This window comes from Camelina sativa, chromosome 1, assembly GCF_000633955.1.
Source record: "Camelina sativa cultivar DH55 chromosome 1, Cs, whole genome shotgun sequence".
Lineage (NCBI taxonomy): Eukaryota > Viridiplantae > Streptophyta > Magnoliopsida > Brassicales > Brassicaceae > Camelina > Camelina sativa.
This window is the reverse complement of record NC_025685.1, coordinates 21,497,702-21,516,278: the sequence shown is the minus strand read 5'-3', so window position 1 is coordinate 21,516,278 and position 18,577 is coordinate 21,497,702. Positions and strand designations below refer to the sequence as shown.

The 18,577-nt window shown below is 37.0% G+C and overlaps 3 protein-coding genes and 1 pseudogene across 5 annotated transcripts in view; all 4 read right to left on the bottom strand.

Moving 5' to 3' along the window:
- The window catches only part of LOC104700782 (signal recognition particle receptor subunit beta), a 2,273-nt gene extending 1,906 nt beyond the window's left edge, over positions 1–367 (bottom strand). The window contains exon 1 of one of the 2 annotated variants that reach the window (XM_010416368.1): positions 244–367. The gene's annotated coding sequence lies outside the window, so the exon portion shown is untranslated. The remainder of the gene's footprint in view (positions 1–243) is intronic. The other variant, XM_010416375.2, reaches the window with a different exon arrangement.
- On the bottom strand, positions 638–5,609 carry LOC104700773 (annotated as a pseudogene).
- Positions 6,182–9,391, bottom strand: LOC104700762 (calmodulin-binding protein 60 C). Of its 2 annotated transcripts, none has more exons than XM_010416339.1 (9): positions 9,280–9,391; positions 8,903–9,038; positions 8,666–8,741; positions 8,522–8,580; positions 7,945–8,438; positions 7,700–7,860; positions 7,422–7,619; positions 7,147–7,324; positions 6,182–7,057 (listed from the first exon to the last, which is right to left on the bottom strand). In XM_010416339.1, exons 2-9 carry the CDS (start codon positions 9,010–9,012, stop codon positions 6,459–6,461), a joined length of 1,875 nt encoding a protein of 624 aa, XP_010414641.1. In that variant the 5' UTR covers positions 9,013–9,038; positions 9,280–9,391; the 3' UTR covers positions 6,182–6,458. The 2 variants fall into 2 exon arrangements, with proteins under 2 accessions (XP_010414641.1, XP_010414649.1); XM_010416347.1 differs by having other exon boundaries at positions 9,192–9,284.
- Positions 16,587–18,450, bottom strand: LOC104700755 (small nuclear ribonucleoprotein E-like). Its single transcript, XM_010416325.2, has 6 exons — positions 18,297–18,450; positions 18,163–18,189; positions 18,011–18,073; positions 17,077–17,155; positions 16,920–16,965; positions 16,587–16,815 (listed from the first exon to the last, which is right to left on the bottom strand). Exons 1-6 carry the CDS (start codon positions 18,336–18,338, stop codon positions 16,806–16,808), a joined length of 267 nt encoding a protein of 88 aa, XP_010414627.1. The 5' UTR covers positions 18,339–18,450; the 3' UTR covers positions 16,587–16,805.

Genomic DNA, 18,577 nt, shown 5'->3' with positions numbered 1-18,577 from the left:
AAAAAAAAAAAAAAAAAAATACTATCAGCTACAGATCATCAAACCATCGATCGAGATCAACCAAAAATAATAAAAAAATTTCTCAATATCAGCTTCTTTTAACCAACAGATCTTACGTAAATTCTAAGTTTTCCCCAATTTTTTCAAAAAGTGAAATTGTTCACCGATTGAAGAAGATAACCAAAATAACAATAAGCAGGATCATAAAAGACGAATGCGAATACAAGAAATTATAAAACTCACCGCTGCGAAGCAAAGGCAGCAGCGAAGATAGGCACGAACGACGGTGATGGAGGAGATGCCCCCCGGCGATAATGTTCTCCTGAGTGGTGGTTGTTATCTGATCACAGAGAGAGAGAGAGATAGGGTTTCTTGTATATCTTCACAGTAATAAGGGTATTTTAGTCAGACACCAAATATTTGATGATGAATCATCAACGCATAGAATCTGAAGTCCGGTTCTAAATTGATAACCATATCAAACCAAACTCGATTGGTTCAGAATCATTTGCTCGGTTAGAAAAAAGAATTGAGACTGTGGCTATAATAAGGCTAATGGAACCTCTACTTTCAACAGATACGTGTGTAGATGATGCAGACGACTTGGATATGAACTTTGGTACTACAGAGTGTAATCTACATTGGCCGTTTTGTTAACTCTACTAAGATTTTTCCTCCTTTATATATTTTGGCATCATATGTTACAAAAAAAAAAGTACACTTTGAATTGGAAGTGTAAAGTGACTTTGGTGGTAAAAAAAAAAAAAAAGGGAGAAATTTAAGAAAAGCGTCAGCTTGGTAATAAAGAATAAGGGGATACTAATGTCGCCTTCTCCATCTTCAGACTGGAACAGTAGAGACATCCAAAACCTCTGTTTTTATTAGTCTTTATACTCTGATTTGAGGACCCAAAACGATCTATTTTGGTTCTTCTCAAGCGTGGCAATTTCTCTCAAGAGATTCTTAAACAACGGCTTGTCATCACAAGAAACGCTATCCCTGAAATGGTTGACGATGCTGGTCGTGTCCGCACTTCCACCTTTTCTCTGTACAAAACTACATATCTGTCTGATCAGGACCTCGGGCTGCAACGAACCTACTCTGCTGCTTGAACCCGAAGAAGACGGTAATGAAGACTCGTTGCCAACGCCAATGGCTTGTTCTCTGCTTCCGCGGATTCTGTTGAGAAGCTCTGCAGAAGATGGTGCTTTTCCTGATGATAGACCCGCACTGATTCCGTTCTTGATCACTGATGGTTTGTCTCCAGTCTGGGTTAACCGGGAATTGACAGTTGATCCAAATCTCCTCCGTACAGATGATGGTGCACCTGCACAACCAGATCTTCCCGTCCATGTGGGCACTGAGATGCTTTCCCGGCTACGCAGCATTCGTGATTGCCGCAATGCTTCCGCAGCTCTTCGTGCCACTTGAGACGCTTGGTGTTCAAGTCTCATCTTCTCTTCCTCGTCGTTTGCATTCATAATGGCGTCGTGATTCACAGCACTCTGTGTTAATAATTGTGGGCGAGTGAAGCCAATTGGAAATTTAGTAAAAGTAAGTCGGAGAAGAAACTTCGATGAGCAATAATCAACGTACTTACATGTATTCCATGTGCGTGAAAGAGACTCTTTAAGATATTTGTCTCTTCATCCATGGCTTCACCAGTTTTATCAGTCGTATCCACATCTGCTTGCTCTGAGGATCCCTCTGCAGTATTGTGAAGAGAAAGTTGTGTAGTAGCTTCAGATTTCTTGTCTGATTGAACTCCTACGATGCTTATCTCTTCAGCCAGCTGACTGAAGATGTTAGAGGTTTCCGTGGAGGCGTTGCTATCGCCATCATCTTTCAGGATGAAAAGATCTTTCATATCCCGAGCTTTGAAGAATCTTCTCTGTTGCGGATTCTTCAAGATCTTATTGGTGAGAAAATGTTTATAAATCTGTCTATGATATACCTTCTCCTCAATTGTGCCTCGAGTGATCAATCTGTAAATGGTAACATCCTTCTTCTGCCCAATACGCCATGCACGTTCCCTAGCCTGACCAACAAAGCGGAAAATTGACTGTTATTTAAGGCCATGGCAGGATTTTCGAACACTGAATCTGTGACATTTGAAAGCAAAACTTACCTGCATATCATTTGAGGGGTTCCAATCCGGGTCAAAAATAATGACCCTGTTCGCGCCAGTCAAATTTGTTCCCAAACCACCCACCTTCGTCGTCAGAACGAAAACAAACACATCATCTGAATTATTAAACTCATCAATTAAAGCCATTCTCTGTTTCACTGGTGTAAGACCATCCATCCTCCGGTAACTATACTCGTTTGCAACCAAGAAGCTCTCGAGGATGTCCAGCATTTGCTGAGTCTGTGAAAACAGAAGAACGCGGTGTCCTTGCTGTTTCCAGACCTTAAGCACTTCTGCAACAACCTTCATCTTCCCACTGCGTTCTGGGTTCCCATAATCGGGGTTCTGATGAGAATGTTCTCTCTCAAATAGATCAGGGTGGTTGCATATCTTACGCATCACATCATCCCATAAAGCGAATTCTTGTTGCCATCAAAAATCTCTTCTACTTCGGAGCTCGCAAGGAACGCCCTGTAGGTAGATCGCTGCTCCACAGTGAGGCTGCAAAAGAGAACGTGTTCAGTCTTTTTTGTAAGATGTGCGTTCACATCGGCCTTCATGCGGCGGAGGAGGTAAGGCATGATCATATCACGAAGAACAACAGCACACCTGCACATTGTCAAGAATTGTTAGAACACAAAATGTGACGAGATAACTACATGATTCGAAAGAACAACCAGGTAATTAATTACCTATAGGCAGTCGACACTTGTAAGGGAGAAGCATTTGCATAGCCACCCACTGTTATGGGAACAGAAAACTCTGCTTCAAACACGGGCAGGACACCCAGTTTACCCGGGAAAACAAAATCGAACAAGGACCAGAGTTCTGTTAGTTTATTTTGGATTGGTGCCCCAGTCATAATTATTCGATGGACGGTCTGTAACTGTTTGCACACCAAAGTGATATCAGAATTTGGGTTCCGGATCCGATGGCCTTCGTCCAATACTGCATAACCCCATTCAATATTGAGCAGCTTCTCACCCTGCAGCCTCAATTGCTCATACGTGGTGATGAGGAGCCCCGACTCAGAATTTAGAACCCGGTTTATCAAAGAATCCCATTTCTTGGTTTTCTTGGACTTTTTTTGCTCATGATCACTATCGACTGAACACTCACTGTCGTAATCGCTTTCAGAGGCCTTGCCTTGTCCTTTGCCATTCCCAGAATCTTTTGCTGAGTCATGGAGTAGTTCCACGTGAAAATCTGGATACCATTTCTGTGCTTCTCTTCTCCATTGACGCAATAGCGTAACAGGGCATATGATAATACTTGGTTTGTACATCTTACTGAAATGCAAGGATCCAAGAAAAGATAAGACTTGCACAGTTTTACCAAGACCCATCTCGTCCCCGATAATGCCACCCGCCCTTTGGCAGTGAAGTTCCCAAAGCCATTGCACCCCTACTCTTTGGTACTCAAAAAGATTACGAAATATGCTTTGAGGAATGTTTAATCCACCTTCAAGCTGTATAGAAGATGTTTCGTTGTCATCTGCATCATCAAGATCATCTAGGTCTTCTTCCTCACAACTGGAAGTGGCCAAGATTCTCCCTCCATCTTCTGAAACATTGCAATGAAAATCAACATCAAAACTGCAACTTCACATAAAGCAAGTGAGAAAAAATAGCATATGCTTAACACTGGTAGAAACTGTTAAGATTTATCACTTCAAACTAATGCATTCATAACATGTAATATCTAAACATGGAAGATTTTATATCACTACCTTAACTTTTCCAAACGCATTCGCTCCAATTAAATGCCATTAAATTTAATTAAAGGTCCCAAACAGCAACCTGTAAATACGTATAGTTTCCATTAGAATCAGTCATACCAGTTTCTTGAAGACTAGAGTCTTCACGAGAGATTCGCTTTCTCCATTTCCTTTCAGGCAAAGGCCGCTTCTTTTTGCTCTTCTTCCCAGCTTTACTTCATTATCCGAAGAATCATGAGTCTTGTAAAGCTTTCTTAGCCTTCTAAAAGGAGCAGGGTTTGGTTCAAGCTTTGGCAAGTCTTGTGCATCAAGTAGCTTGGTTGTAGGGCGAGCCTTTGCAGCCAGCGACATTGATTGGACAGCTCTATCAATACTTCCAGAGTCCTCATTTTCGTGGTCTCCTTCAGGTAGGTTGCGCGAGTTTGACGGTCCAGGTTGTTGAAGTCGGCGTTCAAAACCGTCAAGCTTGTGAAACGGAGTCAAAATTCCTTTTCTCACCAATTCATCTCTTTCCTAGACAGGAATACCTTTGAAATTAGTCACTGTCTTATCATATATGCATTGTCCACACCCAGTAGACCTACATATAAAGAGCATAATCTCACAGTGAATTATATAAACCATTAGAAGACAAGGTGGACATACCGTTTCAACAAAAACTGCTGAAGCTGCTTCGAAAATAGCATCAAAATCTGTATCCTCATGAAAGGAGACAACTTTCACCTTCTTCCCTTCTCTTCTGCTTGGTTTCCCAGTCTCTATCAATTTCCTCTTGAGACTAGGCTTCTTCGTCTTCTTCTCCTTCACCAGTTCTCGCAGAAGATTATCTCGATCAGCACTACTAGTAGACGCACTCTGACCATGTAGAGCAGCAAACTCTTCTTCTAGTTGAACTTTTCTCTTCTTAAGACTCCTTAGACGGTCTGTGGCAAGGGCATGCTGTAGTACAGAACCACTATGCAACCCCTGAACATCTGATTCATCATCATGTTTCTGTAATAACCCATTTTCATCTGCAACCTCATCCACACGCTCAACAGTTGAAGCAACAGCATCAATCTCAAACTTAACAGCCCTCAGTTTATTCAAAAGCTCGTTCTGGCTGGATGGAATCTGATTGCTTCCTTCAAGCTTCTTCTTGATAGACTGCTCCTCCACACTCCCACCTTCATCGTGATCTAGTTTCTTCGTTGCCTAACCAAAGAGTATATATATATATATGATAACAAACCTTTAGTTACAAATTTGCATAAAATCCTAAACCCTTCAACAAGAAAATATATTACCTCATCGAGAATCTCTGTTCTAAATCTTCAGGATTAGCCGAAGTCACACCTAAGCTACTCAAAAGAAACTGATCCTCGTCTTCTTCCATTGAATCAAGTTGCCAGAATTATCAAGTTTTGTCGTATTTTGTTTTTTTCTGGCTTTCGCTTCCTCTAAAACCTAACAATTACCACAATTGAGCTCCTTTCAAACAGCAAAGAGTAAATCTTTTTCAATCATTACATCGAACACATGGTACGCAATATGATTTCTATTTTCCTGAAAATCCCTAAAAACAAAATTAGCTAATTTTTCTAAGTCCAACATTGTTTTTTTTTTTCCTCTCTCTCTTGATGAACAAAATCACAAGATTCTTAGGAATAGCAGATAAAAATCAAAATAAGGGAAACATTAAAATATTTTAGGTCGGAAAGTTTTTGGAACTCACTAATCGGCGATACTGTTTTCGTCAAAAAGTTGAAGGAATTGATGTGAAGATTAAGAGAGATAGGACTTTTATTATTATTATATTTAGGTTCATATTTTATTTTGTTACAATAATGAATTTTCAATCTATTTTATCAATTTAATATTTCTCTGTCTCAATTTATATTCAGTTTTTTTATTTGCTAAAAGTATTTATAACAATTCAACCAATAGAAAAAATATTACATAACATATAGATATTAAATAGTCATAAATTATCAAATTAATATAAATTGTGCATAAGAATTTGAGAAAATCTAATAATATGAAACAAAGAAAAAAAAAAAACTAAAACAGTTTCTATATCAGAACAGAAAGAATATTAAATATTGTAGATTGTATTATTCAAGAAAAATGTTATTTAAAAAAATGTCAAAAACGGCAATGAAGGATACAAAAATAATACTATTTGTTTTTAAATTAGAAAATTGCAATGTTTTGTTTCTTTTTAAAGGAAAGAAAACAAACATTATTTTTCATGTGTGTCTTTGGAATTTTTGTTTGATGATTTAAATTTCAATGATACATATTTCTTGAAGCTATCCTCTTTTTACAGGGAGCTAAAGAAGATGAAATCCCCAAAATTTCTAAATAAATATTATCAAACATACCCAAAGAAACACAACAGAGAAATTATGCAATAGAATTACATCAGGTTTTGTTTTTAAGTTCTTGAAAGCTGCTTGGTCAAGTAAAGAGAGATTACATATATAATAAGCACAAACAAGAAGAGAACAAAGCTTTCTACTATACAACATGAAGAAGAAGGAAACCAACACAAAAGACTTCTTGTTTCTGGGAAACTGTTAAACATCAGAATGAAACCTTCAGATTTATGTCTCTCTTCCTTCTTCCGGAACCCTATTGTTCGTCGTCGTCATCAAGTTGGACAATCTGTGCCCGTCTCTGAGCAGCTTTCCTTCTAATGAAGAACCCCCATCTCATGGCTGCTTTGATCTTTAGCCATCCCACAACAGCCTTTCCCGAGTTTGAACGGTCCTCTTCGTAATCAGCCATTGACGTCTCACCAAAGGAGTGGAACCCAAACCCATCTTCTCCCATGTTCATTGGTGTTTGCTGCTCACCACCATTCATGCTAAAGAGTCTCAACAGTTGCTGCATATCATCGTTCTCTAGCATTTCGTTACTTCTAGCCCTAATCTCTTCCTCTGATAAGAACCCATCAACTCCTCTGTTGCATGTATTTGACCAATCATTGTAAGAGTTAATCTCAGGAGGAGGAGGCTGAACCAGTTGTTGGTTTTGGGATCCTGTTGCTGGACCAAGCGCCAATCTCACACCACCGTTGCTATTAATCATGCTTTGTGACTCATGAGTGTTGTTAATTAGCTGGTCTTGTGGTGCATATGAAGAGTTTCCAAAGTGCATGTATGTAGTAGTATCAGCTAGCTGAGACTGACCCGGGAAACTTGAAGCCGGACTCTGGTTGTACACTGATGCTGTAAAACCCCCAATTAATGACTGTTAAATTCGGTTCACACCAAAAGAAAAATAAAGTTTTGATATTTGTGGCTACTGAAACCTCTACCTTCAACAGTTACGTCTGAATAAGATGTAGATGGTTGGCTTGGAACTGAAACTGGCATAGAGTAATCTATAGCATCTGTTTTGCCAACTTGATTGAAGTTCATAAGTGACTTGCTGTCATACTCAATAACCTGATCCCAGTTCTCATAGGCTTTCCTCACCAGTCCATCAACGTAACCCTGCATTATATATAACCTTTTACTATTTTCCGACTATATGATAGACAGAAGCAAGTATGAATAAATCTATAAGAAGCAGAAGAGTCAACAACCATACCTTTTGATTGTCAGAAAGAGAATCAGCAGAGTAATACTGCTTCCCTGATATAAGACCACTAAACTCGTATATATTGTTAAACACAACACCAACTGAGTCCTCTGGATAGTAGACATAAAGCATTTCACTCAAAACACATGTCTTGGAATGCTCTGCAAGTGTCTCCCACATCCTGTTTGACATGCCACTTCCAAGAATCTGAAGATAAAAGTAAGAGTCATCATGATGACCATTTCAACATCTTGCTAAGATACTAGATAATGGAATCGTGCACTCACAGTCCTTAGTTTCTGAGAATCTTTGACCATAAGACGCAAGAATTCTTTAACATTGTAGATTCCTGCTTTATTGAGTTTCTTATGGAAAGCCCCGTCCTTTCCAATCTTTTCCAACCTCCAAACCTCATCATCCAAAGCAGGTGGATAATGTTTCTTGTACACTGTAGAAAAGAACCATTAATCAAAAGAAAAAACAAAGATTCAGATATATCAAAAACCACTTCAAAGGGAAAGTAAGAACTTACACTCTCCACGATGGTCCTTCACGGTAAAAGCTTCTGTCTTTGCCTCGCGTACACGCATCCCCTCGCAGTAACCAGAAGAGACCTTTAAACCTAGCCTGAATTTTCTGCATCTTATCCAACTCGAGTTGTCTGTAAAGATAAGTTCCCCTAGTGTTCCCACACCTTCTTTCAACGTCACCTGCACGTCACCGGTCAAGAGAGGCCTCTTTCCTTGACGCTCTTTCACCAAATGACCCTCAAATTCTTCTTCAGTCCAACCTTCATCATCTTCAGTGTTGAAATCACCGTCAAGCACAACAACATCGAGCTTTGCAGAAGCTTCAGGTCCTACTGTCAATACATGTCCAGTGTTCATATCCAACAGTACAACATGAATCGCAGCACCTTGCTCCCCTTCTATCTTCCCTCCAGTAAACAAAGGAACAGACAATCTAGACCTGAATTGCAACTGCAAATTCCTTCCATCAATGCCTTCAATTCGCTTAGGAGACGACCTGTGAACTCAAGGGTTAGAAGAAAAAAAGATACAAATACTCCAACCACCAATTTTTTATCTTTCCCCAGAACTGTCATATACCTATCATTAAGTCTTGCAGGGCCTAGTTTCGCCAATGCCCGCTCCACCTCTTCACTTACCTGTTTAACAATGCTCACAAGACAAATCAGTAAGCCAGACAAAGAAACACTCAAAAGACATGTAAACAAGCGTTACTAAGCTTACCACTCGGCGAAGAATCGGTTCCAAAGACGAACAAAGCCTCTGTAAACTATCCATCTTCAAGGCTTCCACAATTACACTGCAAATAACAAACATAACTTTCTCAAATCCACAGACAATCAATATACATAAAACCCCTTTTTCATTCATACGACTACAAATCCCCTGACGCTTGCAATCAATTGCATATTCAACAAATCCAGACATCTTCTAAGATTACAAAGCATAAACACAAATTACCTTGCAAGAGCTGGCCTTTTACGCTCAGGCTGCTGCTGCTGATTATCATCTTCTTCCAATTTTCTCTTCTCTCTCATACTATTAGTCCTCTCCATATACCTTGTCTGCATTTCTCTCCGCTGCTAGAAGCTCCGATCTGTAAAGAACGATGCAAGTAAAACACTTCACCAACTCATATAAAAACAGAAATCACAAATCCAGCTCTCAATCTCTCTTTTTCAATACTCAAAAACCAAAAAAAATATATATATATATATATCGAAACTTTAACACAACAAATCAAACCCACCAAGTAAGACTTATGATTTATACTTAAGCTTCTTCAAGAAACCGGAAGACAAACTTGAAAACTCGATTCGAAGGAGAGAGAAAAATACCTCAAAAAATGGTGTTTTGGATAGAAGAAGATCAAAATTAATGGGACACAGATCAAAAAATAATTTTACTTGAAGCACTTGCCTAGTTTTGTGATTAGTTGAGTACTTCGACTTGTTTTAGTAATTTTAAGACAATTATCCCGTGCGGACAAGACTACACTAGGCTTTAAATTGCCGTCACTTTGTTGCTTACTTATTGGACGACAGTCTCGGGCCGGCGGCTAGTGTATGTATTTTTAGCACATGCCATATTCTAAAGTTGATAATTAAATAGTAATTCTTTATGCTAGTTTTGTATAAAGAACAATTATTTGTTATTTTTTTATAAAAAGGATTATAATAGTACAAGTGTACAACAACCACATCATTTCACCAATAGCAAGATTAAGGATAAGCTTCAACATGGGTTATAAACTTATAATACAGATTACATGAACATAAAAAAAAAATCTAATTGCAATGAAAAAGTTAAAGTTCAACATATAGATTTCTGAATTTCTTTGTTAACTTTGTATATAAATTTTGGATATAAATCTGTTATACCCCTATCCCAAAATTTATTTTCTTGTATCTCCCCCTAATTTATTTTCTATTTTTGTTTAAACAAAAAATTGGTCAAAAATTATAAAATTTTAAGAAACTCTGTTAATTACCAACCCAACCAACTTTTATTTGGATTATCCACCACAACCGGATCCCATCCTTTTATTTTTTTCGATTGAAACCTGAAATTTTCTTCTTTCTTCTCCGATGAAACTGAGCGATTTCTTATTTCTTCTCTGCTCAAACATATCATCTCTTTTCTCACATCAAATCTGATATATTTTTTCATTTTCTTCTCTTTTTTAAAGGTAAACCTCTAAATCTCATCTGAAATTAGGGTTTGTAAATTTGGATTTAAATTCAAAATTAGGGTCAAATCTCTGAAATATTTGTACCAAAACACAAAGGTCTCTATTCCGCTACTATACAAAAATTCATCAACCAAAATTTCATTTTATTTACCTGTGGTAGCCAAGGAGGATTCAATTGTTCTTCGTTTGATGATGGTCGAGGAGGAGAATTTGCAACTGGCGGAGGAGGAGAGATTTCAAATGGTGAATGAAGAGATTTGACCCTCATTCACCATTTGAAATCTCTCCTCCTCCGCCAGTTGCAAATTCTCCTCCTCGACCATCATCAAACGAAGAACAATTGAATCCTCCTTGGCTACCACAGGTAAATAAAATGAAATTTTGGTTGATGAATTTTTGTATAGTAGCGGAATAGAGACCTTTGTGTTTTGGTACAAATAAGTTTGCTTGTACAACTATGGGTACAACTAGTATTCACAATTGTTTTTGGATTTGTAGGATAATGATGAGGAAACTCAACCAATAGCTCTGGATTTCTACTTAGAGCAAACCAATTATACAAAGTTTTGTAAGTTATCCTCAAGGTCCTAGGAGAACAAAACGATAGCGGAGTTAGATAAAATCCTTGAGGAAGATGAAAAGGATTGGTTTCGTTTACACCCACAATTTCATCATATTTGGCACATGCATAGGGAGGAGAATCACAAGTATATGGGTATGCGGTTGCTTTTGCTTCGAACGGTTTGTATGGAAAAAGATAGGATATGTTGGTTTGTGGTGAATGGAGTTGCAGGCATGTATTAAGAAGATGAAGAGAACATGCCAACCTTCAAAATACTTGAAGAGTTCGTATACAAAGGGAAAGAGGGGAAAGAAGAAAGATGAACCTGCAAAGTGAATCATAGTTGTGTGTGCTTATTTTGTAATGGATTTGGTTGGTACTTGTTAGGTAATGGATTTGGTTGGATTGTATTTGGATGTTTTTGGTACTGAGATTTTTAGGTACAACTGGAATATTTTGGGTACAACTGGAATATTTTGGGTACAACTGAGACCGTTTTATAAAATAGATTATTGAAATTTATTTAAAATGTGTAAAAAATTGATTAAATAGAAATTGTGTAAAAAATGGATTAAAAATAAATTGTGTAAAAAATAGATTAAAAATAAATTGTGTAGAAAATGGATTAAAAATAAATCTTAAAAATGAATTTTAAATTGAAATTAATGAATTTGATGTGGATGAAAATGAATCTCATTAAACTCATTTACCATATGTCTTGAAAACAATTATTTTAATATGAAACTCATTTAACACATGTTTTGAAAATAATAATACTTTACCAAATTTTTCATGTAATTGTACTTCAAACTAATAGTTGTACAAGCATAAACATAGTTGTACTTTACTACTTTTACCTTATTACCAGTTATACCATACAATAAATTAAATTTTTATAGTTGTACTTTTCACATTAGTTAATTATAATACATTTTATACAGTTTCATAAGATAATATATCTAAAATAATTGATATACATGTTTTGACATAATTACTTGGATGAAAATACCCAAGTGATCATCAAAGCATTATGAATATTTGCTCTATGTAGGACAATCAAAGTGACCATAAAATTTACATGGTCACTTTGACCATAATAGTTGTTCTCTTTGTATTTACTAACATGAAAATAGATGGATTTAGTTGAATTTTAAAATTTAGTACTTATAAAGTTCAAAGTTATATATAGTTGTACTTTAGTTGTACCACGAATATGAAAATTGTTGAGTTTTAAATCAAATGTAGGTGTACCCTAGTTGTAAATGTTACAGTCAGTTGTACTGTAACTGCAGAAACCACTTTTGTAACAAAAAAACAGAACAATCGAGTCTTACAACCAAAAACTGTTACAAATATCAAAGTGATATAGAAATTAATCACGGAAAACATCAAACAAGCTTCCAGTAGTAGTTTTTCTCTTCCTTCTACCAGTTTCTGCAACTTGACCATCTTCACAAGCTTCACCACCAGCTTCACACGTTTCACCAGCTTCACAAGCTTCACCAACTCCATTTTGTTCACACCGTTGATGTTGTTCGTCATCTTTATCCAGCTCCACATGCATTACATCAAATTCAGCTTGATTCCATTCTAGATAACCACTACAAGAAAACATGGAATTGCCGACTGCAATTTGCGACTAAAAACACAGTCGCTAAATTTAGCGACTGAATTGCGATGGTTTTGCTACTGAATGGCTATTAAAATAAAACAGTCGCCTAGTAGACTCTAATTGGAGACTGATGCATATTGTCGCAATGTAGTCGCCAATTTGCGACTAATTTGGAGACCAGTTTGACAGTCGCTAAAAGATTGCGACTAAAGAGCTACTATTTAGCGACTGCTTTAATTAATTTGGGCCTTAACAAAATTTAGGCTGTAACAAAACACGAAAACCCATTTCTTATTCGTTTTCTTTCCCGAAAAAACCCTAACCCAACATTTCTTTTCTCAATTGTTTCTTCTTCTTCGAGACGAAACGGTAAAACCTTGATGGCTGGAGTAAAGAAAAGAGGCGGAGGAAGAAGAAACCCCTCTAAACTCTGGAACCTCACAAACGGCGAATCAAAGACCCGCTAGTCTTCCCAGCCAGTATACCTTCACACCGGCGAACCAGCGAGATCCAGAGATTAATTCTCAGGGAACTCCTGTCCCAATCCTCCAGCCTCCAGCGAGACCTACAACTTCTTACCGAGACTATCCACCTCCGACAAATCTGTTCCAGCACTCGAGGAGCTTTCCTGGAACATCCCCTTCCGGCGAAGCTCCAACCAGGCGTCCTTTTCCTCAACCTCTCGCCTCCGCGACAAATCCACCAGAAATCTTGAGTCAACTTCGAGAGTCTCCTCAACCGTCAGTCATGAATCATCATCGACAATCTCCTCAAGTCTCGAATCTACCTCGACAGTCTCCTCTACCTCGACAGTCTCCTCTACCTCGATAGTCTCATCGACCACCCTCTTCTCAACCTGGTCAACCTCGAGCAGCTTCTGCATCACTTCACAGTTCTCAAGCGCAAAACTCACATAAGGAAGAAGCTGATTCTGAGGATGACGGTGGAAGGGAATCAAATCTCCCAGCTGATGTACTCGCTTATTTACATGACATGCTTGTCCAACCAGGCCGTGAGAAGTATACCACTGTCCTCTCTCCCTCGTTAGAGCGTGGAACCACTTGGTAAGAATTTGGATTAGAATTGTGGATTTTGGATTAGAATTTGATTGTGTGTTGTTTGTTTGTGATTAGAATTTTTAGAATTTTGGATTGTTTGTGTTTGTTTGTGATTAGAATTTTACTTGGATTGATCGATTTGTTTGTGTTTGATTAGAATTTTACTACTGATTTGTTTGTGTTTAAAGGTTTGGTAAAGACAAGTCATCACTTACCCGAAAGATTAAAAAAGTGTTTACAAACAAGTTTGATGGTCCATATTACACTTGGGGTTGTGTTCCGAATGCAAGAAGAGAAGGTTACTTCTTGGAATTCGCGGTAAACTTCTACTCCTTTTAATTTGATTTCTGTATTTATTGTTTTTTTTCTTGGTTTTTTTTATCACTAACACTAGTCTTCTTTTGTAGAAAACACACACCTGGGATCCCTCTCTAACCGGTGTGGTTCAAGCAAAGTTCTATAGCATTTGTCAAAACCGTATGAAAGACATGGTTTCCAAGGCAGCAGCTCAGCGAGAGGAAGTGAAACCGAGGTGGATTGAGAGAACTCTTTGGAAAGAAATGTTTGACTATTGGAACACAGAAGAAGCCATGGCAAAGAGTGCAACCACTTCAGCAGCTCGAATGTATGACCGTAATGGTCTTGGCCCTCACAAGCATATATCAGGGCCGAAGTCTTACTTACAAATCGAACAAGCGATGGTGAGTTACATCATAACCTTTTCATTGTTTAATTACTTGACATCAAATGGTTTCTAACCTTTTCATTGTCTAACATTTCAGGAAGTAGAATTGGGAAGACCGCCAACTATTCCTGAAGTTTTTCTTAGGACTCATACCAAAAAAGATGGTACTTTTGTGGATAAGAAAACGCAAGCAGTTCATGAGACATATAAGAAAAAAGGGAAGCTAAGTTGGCTGCTCAGGATAATGATGAGTCTTCAGATGGTACTTCACGTCGATCAAAGTTATCTCACGAGGAGGAGGATGAGCTCTTTCTTCAGGTAATTTGCTTCTTTCTAATAAGCTATTAAGTTTTTTATTGTTAAGTAATTATAATAACTTTTTCTCTCTGTTTTGTGTATGGATTCTACTTACATAAATGATAGAGGAACATACTTTGGAGTTGGAAGCCTAGGAAGTTACATCAACGGGAAGCGGAAGTATCCTGGAAGCTCTTCTACTTTCACAACCCTGCAACAATAGCTTGAAGACGCTAACCGCAAAATAGAGGAACAAGCAGCTCTACAAGCAGAGCGTGACGCAGAGGCTTCACGGGTTGCAGCTGAGGCTTTACGGGTTGCATCTGAGCAACAAGCAAAGATCTCACGCTTGGTGAGCTTCCTCAAGACTAACCCAAACTATGTCGCCTTCCTCGAGTCTCAAACCAATGACCCAAACCCTGCTGATTTTCAAAGTTAGGTTCCCTCATGATTATGAAAACTTTTGTAATATTTGCAACACTCTTGGATATTTGGATGTTTTTTGGAACTTTTGCAACTTTTGTAAAAAACATGGTACTTATGTCTTTGTTTAATTTCATGTTTGTTATGTTTTAGTTATAGTTTTTTTAATCAGATTTGGTATTACAAAATCAAATAATGCATTTTTACCAGAATTTTTTTAAAAACATGATAATTAAACAGTCGTAAAACAGTCACCAAAACGTAAACAAAACAGTGCCCAAAACAGTCGCAAATGAGTAACCATATCAGTCGCTAAATCGTTGCAATTCAGTCGCAAATTTAGCAACTGTTTGGCGAGGGACGAGCGACCTCAATTATCAGTCGCCAATTAGTAGCTCCATGGCGACTTTTTAGCGACTGATTTTTTTAGCGACGCACTGTTTAGCGACTACGTATGTCAGTCGCCAATCAGTCATGACTAAGTAGTTAGCGACTGTATAGTGACTGTTTTTGTAGTCGGTAATTCCATGTTTTCTTGTAGTGAACACAAAAGATCATCATCATCAAAGATATATATTGGTTTTTTAGGATTCACTGAAACTGGAATGTAGCTAAACTTCATCTTCGTCCCTGCAGCTACCATCATCTTTTTGCATATTTTATCAACCAATGCAGAATAAGTAACCTGCTCAATAGGTGCTTTCATCAAAAGAGCATGCCTAACATCTTCTCTTGAAATCTATTGTATTTCATCTCCATTGTTTAAATAATTTCCCCCATAATCAAAATGAATGAATGTGTGAAGATTATTATTCATTACTCCCTGCAAATATAATTCAAACTAACATTAGAATAGTTTTCGTTTTCCTTTAGTTGTACCAGTTGTATCAGTTAATAGTAGTTGTACCTACATCTGCAGAAACGAGAAAACAGAGAATATCTAATCCAATTTCTATCTAGCTTGATTCAGCCACTAGGTCCATAAATTATAAATGTACTATGCCTCTAATAGACTTGAACAAATGAGAATTAACAAGATTAACATACAAAAAAATGAATTTATAAAAAATCTAAGAATATTCCCAAATTAGAACACATTAGAAATCGAACACATCAACACTATCTACACCATAAACAAGTTTCAAATACATCGAAATTAAATAAAAACAGTTGAATAGACCAAGAAATTACCTAAAACGAGTTTCAATTGAGCTTCAATGAAGCTTCAATGGTTGTTCAATGGTGGAAGATTTTGTGTTTCGTGGGTTGTACGGATGGGGAAAGAGGTTCAATGGTTTTTTTCTTTTTTAAATTCATTTACTTTATTTAAATAATGCAAAACTAAACAAAGGGCAAAACTGAGATTATGAATTATCAGAATAGTAGAGAGGTACGTAGAATAAAGGTGGATAATATAGAAAAGAATTTTTGGGATAGAGATATAGTAGAATTAAATCCTATAAATTTTTAGTATAAAATCCTTCTCTATGTTAATTGATTATTCTGATTGGTCTATTAAAATAATGACCACACTCGGTCGGGTTCACCAAACAAACAAAAAGTGATACAATTTTTTAGTCAAAATCAAATTGGTTTAATTATTTTTTAATGTTTAAGCAAATCTTAGCTAAATTTAAACAGAAGAAACATAGATCGAAAAGTTGCAACAAAGATTAGTCAAATCATCTTGACGAATTATCAAGCAATTCTACTTCATCTATTACAATACTCAAAAAACTAAAATATAAATGCCGTTTAAGTAAAGAAAAATCCAAATTAGTGAATTACAGTACACCAAAAGGGACAAACGGTCATCTTTGGAAGTTTAAACCAATCCACTAGATTCGATCAAGCTCTCCTTAATATCTCAAAGGTTTCACTACATTGTAATATATAATACGACATAGAAGAACAGAAAGCATAGTCAAAGTACCAATTAAACTGAGGAAGAACTCAACACATATTTAACATAAGTTTGAAGGTCAATGAAAAACCGAGATCTACGAATCCACCACAGAGTTTGTTTAGACAGACATCACTTTACCCTGTTCACATAGAAAGGAGGATTGTGTTTAAATTTCTTGTAATCTGACAAATCAAGTTGCTACACCAAAAAGAGAAAGGACAAAGTAGAGATTGTGTTACTTACGTGTTCATCATCAGAGTTATGTTGTCTCCTTTGAGTAGAATCCTTCCTGAAAATAGGTATAAACACAAGGTATCGAACCATAAGCAAACAGATAAAGAAATGTAACGAGACTTGTTATAAAAGAGAGAGAGAGAGAGTTCAGGATAATCAATCTCACCAAGTGGTTTCCTGGTGTTCTTCTTGATGCTTACTTCTTCAGCTTCATCCAACACCAGATTCATGTATTCATCAAAACCCTGCAAAAGCGGAGTAATTGAAACAAAGAATCAATAATACACCCAAATTCAAGTAAAAAAATATCCAAGTTTAAAACCGATTAGAATGACATAATCACAAATCTCAAGCATCTCCTAATAAACACAGAATCAACCTCACAAAAGCTTCAATCTTAACTCCGGGAACAATAAAAGTATAGCAAAACAAATGGAAACAAGGAACAACCAAAGTCAAGTAGACAACTCCAAGTTTTATGGCAATGAGAAAACACCATCACAAATCTAAGCTTCTCTGAATTTTAATGGAACTAACCTAAGAAAAGCTTGAATCTTACTTCAGGGAACAATTTAAAGTATATCAAAAACAAATTGAAACAAGGAACCACCAAATTCAACTAGGCAACTCCAAAATTTAAAGCCAATGAGAATGACACAACATACATCTCAAGTTCTCTGAACTAACATGTACTCAACTTATGAACAGCTTCAATTATAACTCCAAAAGAGTACAAGTATAGCAATACAGATGCAGTCTGAGTCGGGATAAAGCGTGGATCAAACCTAAGAATCAAACTAGTTTCTCTTCTATACACAGACTCTTATCAGTGCTTTGTGCAGTAGTAGCCGTGACATCTATCAATGTCAACAAATCCGTTCACCTATTACAAAAGTGAAGTCCAATACCCGAATCTATTGAATCTATCCTAAAGACTAGATTAAAGAGATAGTCACAATGCTCATGTATTCAACCTTTCTGGAGATTATACATAAGCAACTCAATATCCAAAAACCCAAAGCCAGGAATCTAATCAACTCATCATACTAATGATAATGCTTCAACATCAACAAATTCATAGCAAATATAAGATGACTTACAGTGATTCTTCCTTCAATCCTCAAATCTTTCTGCTCAAACAGCCAAATCTGGATCCTAGCTTTCTGCATCACAAAAAATACAAAAAGACCAGAGCACGAATCAAAAAGAAAGAACTTATATAACCTAATCCCAAAAGCAAATCAGAACTTACACTTTGGAGAAACCTAAAAATCAAGTTCTGGAGCCGCCACGAAGCCACCGGAAAAAAAAAATCCAAAATTAGGTTTCAGTAAACGAAGAGATAAAAGGATTGCAAAAGGAATCGAAGAAGAGGAAGAAACGTACGATAGGCTGGGTCATAATCCTTTGAACTTTGGTGCTCGCCATGGCTGCCGACGTTGAAAAATCCCTCTGAAGCTTTCGGAGAATAGAAAAAAATCTCTGAGAGAGGAAATCTAAAACCCTAACAAAAAAAAAAACAAAGACTTCACTGCGTTTGTCTTCCGCAAGTGCTATTTTCAACATCTTTATTAAAATTCGTTATTGGTCCTCTTAAACTTTCATAATGTTATTTCGGCCCCATAACAATTTTGGCCCAATATGCGACAATAACCGGCTAAACAAAA